This window comes from Gasterosteus aculeatus, chromosome 7 (assembly GCF_964276395.1).
Source record: "Gasterosteus aculeatus chromosome 7, fGasAcu3.hap1.1, whole genome shotgun sequence".
In the NCBI taxonomy this organism is placed as follows: Eukaryota; Metazoa; Chordata; class Actinopteri; order Perciformes; family Gasterosteidae; genus Gasterosteus; species Gasterosteus aculeatus.
In genome coordinates, this window is record NC_135694.1 from 9,184,083 (window position 1) to 9,194,083 (window position 10,001).

Below are 10,001 nucleotides of genomic sequence, written 5' to 3' on the forward strand. Positions count from 1 at the left end.
CATTTAATTTAGTGTTCAGAACACAAGCTTTTCGGATAGCTGGCGCTAATTATTTGCATTAATTGCTGGTTATAAACATAACATTTTCTACACATCATATTTATTACACGTGCACCATGAATCCAGTATTATTTAACAAATATAGTTTATTCATAAAATTATCGTGTCTTGCTGTGACTGGTCACTATGACACATAATGCTATAATAATGCTTTACAGTTTTTCACCGTGACAGCCATCTCAAGAAATGTCCCAATAAACTCTTCTGTTCAGAGAAAAGGTTGACTCGCTCTTTTAACTCCCATTTATAGCTGTAATTTCAATATGTTATCTCATAATTCAGATTTTCCGTGAAGCCACGAATGCGGCTTCTGATTCTGCTTCCAGTCTCTGGTCTGCACAGGCACACTGTCCTCTGAGAAATATGAGCTATATAAGATATTTGTGTGTGCACAAGGCAGTTAGTATATATGTGTATATAATTTGGTGGGAAATAAAATGTTTGTATGATTTTAGTTATAAACCCCTAAAGGTTGAATTGGTAAGACAATGTTAGCTTTTGGTAAGCAGGAACATCACATTTGTAAAGAGGAAGTAGTTTTGCAAAAAATGTTGACGATCACGAGTTCCAGCTATTGTTTAAACACCAATCAATAATCTAAACAATCATTAACACAACAGGTTTTTAGGTTTAGTTTTTACTTCCTGATTTCTCAACCAAGTTCACCATTGTAATAGCTGCAGACTACAGGAGGACATCGAAGGGCTTGGCTTCTCTACAAGCAGCAGAGTGCACATGCAGGTTAGAGGACTACGCCATCTATCATAAGAGGTAAAGGAAACAATGGTCTATGGATGAAAAGATAAAACCTTATCCTGCAAGGTATTTGGCATCAAATATTCACATGTTTCTCAAAGGAAAGATCAACTGAGTTGGCTGACACATATTTATTCAAATTCTTGTTTTTTTTTTCAAAGGTTTACCTCATGGATTATTGGCTGATCAGATTTGTGCTCACAGGTTGGTGCCTCTTGTTTGATTTTTCTGTCTATCTTTCTAACAAAAAACATTCTCAGTGTTGCATATTGATATTTATGCATTACATAAGGGAGAAAAAAATGTATAAATGTATAACAGAAAATTTCAAGAATAACTACAATTGCTGTTTTAATGTTTGTTAATTAATACGTTGGTTTTCTATAATATATGTATTACTGTACATATATATATATTTTTTTTAAGGTTTATTAGGTTTGTTTTGCAGATAGCAGACCAACATAAGGAGAATAAAGTATTGACTATCAGGATGACAGAACCTCTTGATTTGAACATCTGGAGTTGGAAGTTTTATTAAAACACTGAATCTGCTTTGTTTTAGGAGCACTGGTGTACGTTATCTCCGCACGAACTCGTCTGTACACCTTTGTGAGCACGCCCCTGAACTGGAGGGAAGCGCAGAGTGTCTGCAGACAGAACTACACGGATCTGGCCACCGCAGAAACAACAGCTGACATCAGTGCCATTATCGGGACCACATCTACTTACACAGGCATGTGCTCAATATCGGTATCACACAGTATATCAGTCTGGCAAAAATACGATAATGTGGAATGTGACTGTGGCAAAACTCAATTTATAATAGACAACATCAACATTGTTGAAGTGATATTAAAGACAATAATTTACGTTTTATTTCAATTCAACATTTGTAAATTAACATCTTTGGACAGGTGGTGCTTGGATAGGTCTCCATGACGACTTGGTGAACAGCTGGGGATGGTCCCTGAGTGACCACAGCTTTTATGCCGAAGCAGGGACAGACTTTAGAGACTGGAAAGTTGGTGAGCCAAACAATTCAGGAGGTTCAGAGCTCTGTGTGGAGATTTCTGATGCATCTTTCTTTTGGAATGACGTACCCTGCAATTTCCAACTACACTTTGTGTGCTACAACGGTAATTCTTGTTTAATCTTTTCTGAACATGATTTCACTATCTGGCAATTATGACTATTTATTGTATTTGTGAGGGGACATACATTGAGTAAATGGGCTGTTGTCTATGATTCCATCCCGTTATTGTTCATAACTTCCCTTTATCCATATATATCCAGGTACAATAAATTACACACCATCCTTTGTTAAGGTTGACATATTATCGAATTGGATTGAAGCTCAGAGATTCTGCAGGGAGAATTATGTGGATCTAGCTAGGTACAGTACTCTTTTAATCCTTCTCTTCCCTTGTCTGTTCATTTTTTTAGTGTTTCTCTTGTTTTCTTTTTTGATTAACCTCAAAGTTAAAATAATCTTTAACTATATGACTAAAAATTACTTTTTGTTGTCACAAGTCATAAGGTTTGATTACGATCATGCTGATGTTTCTTTCTCAGTATCAGAAATCAGACGGAGAATGACATCATCAAAAGTCTCACCGATGTGTCGGTTTGGATCAGTCTACACCGGGAAAAACAGTGGTCTGATGGAAGCACATCCCTGTTTCGACACTGGGCAGCTTGGCAACCGAGCTTTGACGGAGAGAGATGTGTCTCTACAGCGTTCAATGACTTAGGACGGTGGTCACAAAAAGATTGCTCTCTCAGCCTCCCATTCATTTGCTACACAAGTAGTGCGTCTGATTTCTTCTCACAGATTTCAAAATAGAAGTTATCTGCATAGTGTTACCGCTTCCATGGAGGTTGTCCTATTCATTGATACTGTCTTATTAGTTGTCTTATTAGTTGTCCTTTGTGTTTCAGCTCCTCCAAACACAGACAGCTTCAAATCAATAGGACAGAATGAGACAAGTATCACTCTGCAGTGGAATCAAGTGAACACCAATGTCAGCTTTGTTCTCAAGTTTAATGGGACGGAGAGAAACATCAGTGAACCATTAGGAGATGGTCCAGTGACTCACACAGTCTCATCTCTCACTGCTGGAACTAAATACACATTCACTCTGTTCTTTGTGTTTGAGAGTGTCAGAAGCAGTGGAGTCAACACTGCTGCAGTCACTGGTAAGAGATACATCTCAACAAAAGACAAGTTGTTGTTAATCAACAAGCCATCACATTGTTTCAGTGCGACAATGTTAGAATCAATGTATTTACTGTGTCTACAATTGTGGCACGAAATGTCCTTTTTCTCAACTTATTCTGTCTATTTTTGAAAATAGACGTAGAAACTTATAACTTGAATGTTAAAATGCATGAATGTGCTTTTGTTTTTATTTTTAGAGAAATGTATTCTCATTTATTTTCTTGTTTCAGCTCCTTCAAACACAGACAACTTCAAATCAATAGGACAAAATGAGACCAGTATCACTCTGCAGTGGAATCAAGTGAACACCAATGTCAGCTTTGTTCTCAAGTTTAATGGGATGGAGAGAAACATCAGTGAACCAGTAGGAGACGGACCAGTGAATCACACAGTCTCATCTCTCACTGCTGGAACTAAATACACATTCACTCTGTTCTCTGTGTTTGAGAGTGTCAGAAGCAGTGGAGTCAACACTGTTGCAGTCACTGGTAAGAAATGCACCTTAATCAATGTTTTTTTTAACTTGCCATAAAATTGTTGCTCTGTTGAACAAACGGCAGTACACTTGAGGATTAAATACACATTTACACGGTAATAATTTAGTTGCCTTTTAGTCATTTTAGTCTTTTAATCATTTTAATCATAAATTGTAAAGTGCGTATAATTTTTTTCGGTGCGTACATCATGAAACTAAAGTTTTGATACTGAATTATTATATTTTAATGTAGAAGAATGTATACATCAGATTTCTAAGGTAAACAAAACATCAATTCATCTTAAGTTCTTCTCTTTCCTTGTAAACAAACACCATCTTGCCCAAACTTGACTACTTGTCCTACAACAAAAGGGCCTCGTAAGTAAATGCATTTTATTTTTTATTAAATATATATTTTCATCTTATATTTGTTTGGATCCACTTTATCTGTTGCCAAAAAAAACCTTGAAAACTATTAATTTTATCACAATTTGTTTTGCTTTGTGTTTCTGCATCGACAGTTTATGTCGTTGGGTTGAAAATTCGATTAAAATCATTCATTCTGCTATCAGACTTAAACATCCAGGATTTGTTGACGGAGGTGAGTCTTGACTACTCTCTACTTAAAATACACATTATTTTACTCAATATCAACTTTGTTTTTATTTTCAATCTAGTTTTTAAAACAACAGGGTTTGCCGCCTCAGTTTTCTCTGAAGATCCGTCCTTGAAACCAGTGGATGACAGACTGAAGAATAAATGAGGTGAATGGTGTCAGACCTGTATGTCAATTTGTGTTTTTGTCCTGTCTCCATGGTTGTTTTGTGACTTCCTGTTTTATTTTGGAAATTAACTCTTGCCCTTCCTCATGTGTCACCAGTCTGATTGTCTTCCCTGATTCCTGATTGTGTTCACCTGTTCTCACACCCTCATGTGTACTTATAGTCTTCGTCTCCCCTTGTCCTGTGCCAGTGTGTCATGTGCTTTCGCCTTGCACACTCATCTCATGAAAGAATTGAGCCCAGGTCGTAGTTTTGTTTGTCCCGAGCCACGTTGTGGACTCCTTAGTTGGCCGTGTGCCGTTTATGGCTCCACAGCTCCTAGATTTAGTTTTGAGCCTTTTTTGTGATTGATTGTTTTGTTATTTCCTCTGTAAGAGAGATTTGGGTTTTGCATTTGTTGACTATTCAGCTCTTGGTCAGTTTTACCAGAGCATTTCCTCGTTCATCTCTCTTCAGAGACATTTTTTGTTCCCAGGGACTTCCCTGTGTTTTTTGTTGGTGTAGCAATGTCGGGAGGACGACCAAATAATCTAAATTAATATACGAGCAACGCCACCGTGGGAATTTCACCCCCGGAATTAATGACATGGAGCACCTAATTATGGTCAGCAACAGGACACAGATTCGAACAACACCGGCACTAGACGTGATTCCATTATACAAAATTATACGTTTATTTATGAGTACATCGTTCTTAAAAGACAGTCTCGAGACTAGTGATATGGTCTATAAATTGATACACGATTAGACCAAAACAATGAAAAATGCTTAAAAGTCATCCATGTTACAAAAAGAAATAAATCAAACCAGGAAAAGGGGACAGAAGACTGAGGGCTCGCTGGCAGAGATGACTCCTGAGAAAAAGGTGGGGGTGGACGGTCCCGAATGTCACAGCAAAGAAAACCAAACAAAATAAAAGAAAACCACACAGCTGAATATATGATGAAGTAATATAAATCAAACGAAGGGGACCGCCACCACCAGGCTCAGTCAACCACTCTTACCAGCAGCCCAAGAAACTCCTGTTCCTTAAATAAAGAAAGAAAACAATTAATAAACACAAAATATCGGCCACGGGGCCCACACACTCAAACAAAAACAAAGAAAAGAATGATTAATTCACAAAACGAGTTCAGACAGAACAGCAGTGGAGGGGGTTTCCGCAATATCTTGTGGGGCTTGCCTCCGCAGGTGATCCGCTGGTCAGCCGTGCATCAGGCCAGTAGTGTTGTTACCTCCCACCCTCCTGCTTCGAAGCTTGTGTCGAAATATGAACCAGTGCAGGGCGAAGCAATTGTATCGGTGCTCGGTTCGTTCGCTGCTGATCACGTGATCAGTGACGTCCGAAGCTTCGCTCCGGCTCATTGACGTCATCAGTGACGTCCGAAGCTTCGTTCCGGCGCACAGTCACGGGACAGCTTCGAATTGATTCAAATGGGCGCGAAACAGGGTCGGGGCTTGTCTGTTTGATACAGTCAAAGTCAGTGTTGTTGTAGTAGTATTAGCAAATTTACAATGGAACCTGTGGCAAAGAGGTCGCTCCGAGATGTGGGAGCACTTCAATTTGATTTCCTCTAACAAGGTTTGTAATAGGCAGACAAAGTCTGTCATTTGTATTGTGTAATTATGGATGTTTATTTTTATTGTGGAGACCACCAGATATTTGGCTGAATCAAACATTCCTCGGAGTGAAGACCCGCTAAAATATTGGATCAAACACAAACATGTGTACCCACATCTATTTGTATTAGCACGTAATCTCTTGAGCATTCCTGCCTCATCGTGTCGTGTAAGCGCCTTTTTTGTAAGGCAGGGGAAATAGTATCTAAGAAACCGACTCAACCCCAATTCTGTGGAGAAAATTGTGTTTCTCAATAAAAATCAATAATAACTTCATGCCCCATCCCATGTGTCCTATCGCCCGAAGTTGGCTGGGATGGACTCCAGCCCCCCCGCGACCCTGAGTGCAGGATAAGCGGTTTGACAATGGATGGATGGATGGATGGATCCCATGTGTCCACAAGCACCTCAATATCCTGTCATAAGAAACCTGCCCAAAAGCACAATTACTGCCCCACTGACCTTTCCTCTGCAAATCACTTCCCACATTCAAACAATTCACATAAGTCCCTATGACTGCCATGAACTGCACATGCAGTAGGAAGCACTTGCTGATATTTTAAATTATATTGCTTACATGTCATATATATAATATATTTATATATTATATATATAAAATATATATATAAAATATATATATATTTATATATTATATATATAATTATATATATATATATATATATATATATATAATCGTCTATTATATATATTATATATCTTCTATTAATTATTCTGCTAGTATGATCACAAACATACATGCACAAAGGTGCAGAAAGATATAGATAAGTGTTTGTTAAACTTCTTTCCAATGTACAGAGAATTGAAATACACAAACAAGGACACAATTCAAACCTGAAAAACAATAGTTTTATTCATATAGAAATCCATGTATTTATTAGATGATTTATTGGTTCAACTTTTCATAATCATGTTCAACCCACAGAGACTGGGCCAAAATATACTGGTGGGCCATTCGATACATTTGCACTACAAGTTTTCAACAGCAGAGGTCATCATTGAGTTTGCGATGCATTGAATGAATGAACCTTTTTCCGATACAATTGGCTGGAAAGCTTCACTGGTTCAGAAAGCTTCACTTTGCCATCACTACAGGCCAGTGCCGCTTGGCTGCAAATTAACACATCGCTTAAAACAGCTGGCCAGAGCAACTGCAATCACCGTACAGATGAGACAGCCTACCGTCGGAATATGGTGTCACACTTGAATACACCAGGCTGGAGAACCACGCTCTTTCAAGCCAACTCAGCCGACAAGCTGGTGAGTACCGTTGATGGCACAGAATGGGAAGTTGCCACACCAGCTTCCTGCAGGCACGCTCCCTCAGCCGCAACCTCCAAACCACGGCTGACTATGCAGACAGGCGCATCAGCTACCACCAAACAATGCCCAACAAATGATATTACCCTAACTTACCCAAAGCCCACGAATGCCACGACCAGGTGAGTCTCACAGGAGCCCCCAAGCAACCATTATACCCCCGAGAAGCGGAAAGGAAGACCCACCACAGGTAGGTGTACTGAAACATATACTCTCCAGGGGAGAGCCCCGCCCTGTGATCACAACGACGGGGAATAATTGTTTGCAGCTGGGTATCCCACCGTGATTGGAGGTGCATAGGTGGCAAGCCACCTGAGTTAGACCAACCCACTAGACAGGTAAATTGAAGTGGACTGAGCCACTCTGTCACATTGGGAAATAAAAGCGTCAGCTGAACCTCAACTTTGCGTCCAAGTCCTCCACAAGAGCTCCCTTAGTGACAGAATGGGTCTGATATGTTTTTTTTTGTTATTATTTTGAATTCATTGTTCTGTCATTTCTTTTGGTTTTCACTGTTGAATATACTATCACCATTTATCACTGCTAATCAAACTGCTACTTTAAAATCCACTGGTAATAAAAACTTAACTCAAAAAAAGCCAAATTTACGAATTTTGGGTTGCTTCCTGGAGCTTTTTCAACACTACTCACATTTCTCGCATGACGTGAACGTGATATATCAGGAATGCCTGAAGGGAGTTTCTTTTGCATAAATGTCTACTTATACTCAAAAGATTCACAATCAATACTGCAAACCAAATATTCTATCCATAGACCCTCGACCCGTGATAGGAATAACTCCCAGGCTTTAGTGTTGTCCTTCATCCTTCTTTCTGCTACAAGCATCCAATTTGCCACAGTTTGTTATACACAGGGTGAGAAGGATCATCTAAGATGGCTTTAATTTTGTCTTCTGTCCTTTCAGAAGGGGACTGCAGTGTTGTGAGTTCAGTGTGGTTTTTCATTGATTTGTTCCAAAAAGACTAAAAGGGCACCTTAAATGACGAGATTGGCACAATGAGACAGAGAAACCTGTGACTGGTTAAGCTGGGACCAGAGAGGTACAGTGGACTGGTCATATTATGTAATGAGAATAAAGAGTCAAGTAATCATGCCTAGACCAGATTGAAGAGGTCTTGCTGATGCTCAAAACTAACAGAACAACGTTCAGATGAATGAGTACAACAAACTCACTGAATTCTCCACAAATGAGAAAATGTAAGCACCATATGTTGCCAAGAAACTTACCAAAGTGGGTCCACAATTTTGTGTCTAAAAACTAGGCAGCGTCTCCTTTGCTGTATTATGTCTGTTTGTGGCTGCAGCGGAGTTTATACTGTTTACATCTGTGTTGGTGCCTTGGGGATGTTTTATACTGTTTATTGTATAGGAACAGGTTATATCAATGATGTAGTTTAATAGTGCCACCGTGGTAGTGTTGTGGTTTAATTCTTTCCAGTTTTAACTATTTTCTTCTTTATTCTCTAACTTGACTTTATCTATCTGACTCTCTCATCAGAAAGACTCTCACGAGAAGATGATACAACAGCTCCTATGTGTCAAATATCATGACCATATATGTAGCCGGGCAAAGTGGGGGCAGGAAGGTTGTTGTACTGTTGGATAGATATGGTCTACATGCAGGGCTAGGGAAAGTGACATATGCAGCTGCTCCAACGGCCTGGTCCAGCGATGATGAGGGCGATTGTACCTTGTGGAACAACTCCAGGCACAGATTTTGGAACTGGGTTTAAAAACATGATGCTGTATGGTCAAGTATTACTAACCTGGGTGATGCTCAACCAAGATCTATGGTTTACATTCCAAGAGAAATGGCAGTTTTTATACCTAAGTTTAGATATCGGTGGCGTGAACAGAAACCTTTGACCATCTTGTTGAGTCTCTACAGCCAGGGTACTGGGAACATCTTATCCATGTAAGACACGTCAGTTCTTTGACCGTGTCCTTACATGCGAGAACAAATGTGGTCATAGACATAACAAACACTTTGTTCAATCTCTACAGCTATGACGCTGGAAACATCTAATCCAAGTGGGAGACATCAGTTCTTATGTCAGGGCCTTTGTGATCCAAGCACTGGCAACTAATAAACTGGTTATACAAATGAAGCATTTAAAAGGGTTACATATCATTTTCCCTTTACAGATAATAATTATTTAATTTGAGATAACATATATTGAAAAGCATTTATGCAAACTCCTTGTTTGTGTCCATTTATTGATGTCACGATTGCAGCAGGTGCACACTAAAGGAAGGCCGCTACACTGTCGGTTTCCAACTTTGAGGGAGAAACCGACTGGCCGAGGTCGGGAAACACTAACTTAAATAAATAGAAATAGAAAAGAATAGAAAAATATAAATAGAAGGTAGATAGTTAGCTAGCTGCTGTAGCTACACATACTGTAGGCTTTTGCTAGCTGCTACTCATCTGATTAGTGGAAAAAAAGTTTTCCATTATAACTGTTTGTAATTGTATAATTCTTCTAAATATATTTCTCAACATCTACTCTGCCCGGCACACCGTCTGCAGAGGACCACCACTTTTGCCCTAAAAGACAGTGGTTTGAAAACTTCCCTGCTAAATGTCGAGACAGGTGTCTACTGTCACTGTCCTGTGTGACCGCAATAGGTACCTGCACATTCCTATGAAGGCCAGCGGGGGGCAGCATAACTCACCAAAACAGGTGGCTTTACTCAACCTTGACCCCTGACACATTAGCTCTATGTTCAG

General features: G+C 39.4%; 1 protein-coding gene across 1 annotated transcript; it reads left to right on the forward strand.

Annotated features, from left to right (window-relative positions):
* Positions 1 to 743: 743 nt before the first annotated feature.
* LOC120823111 (C-type mannose receptor 2-like) lies at positions 744 to 4,784 on the forward strand. The gene is made up of 10 exons (XM_078106469.1): positions 744 to 882; positions 978 to 1,020; positions 1,379 to 1,549; positions 1,731 to 1,952; positions 2,110 to 2,209; positions 2,389 to 2,624; positions 2,755 to 3,012; positions 3,855 to 3,887; positions 4,031 to 4,110; positions 4,187 to 4,784. The coding sequence occupies exons 2-10, from the start codon at positions 987 to 989 to the stop codon at positions 4,238 to 4,240; spliced, it is 1,188 nt and encodes a 395-aa protein (XP_077962595.1). The 5' UTR covers positions 744 to 882; positions 978 to 986; the 3' UTR covers positions 4,241 to 4,784.
* The last annotated feature ends 5,217 nt before the right edge of the window (positions 4,785 to 10,001 follow it).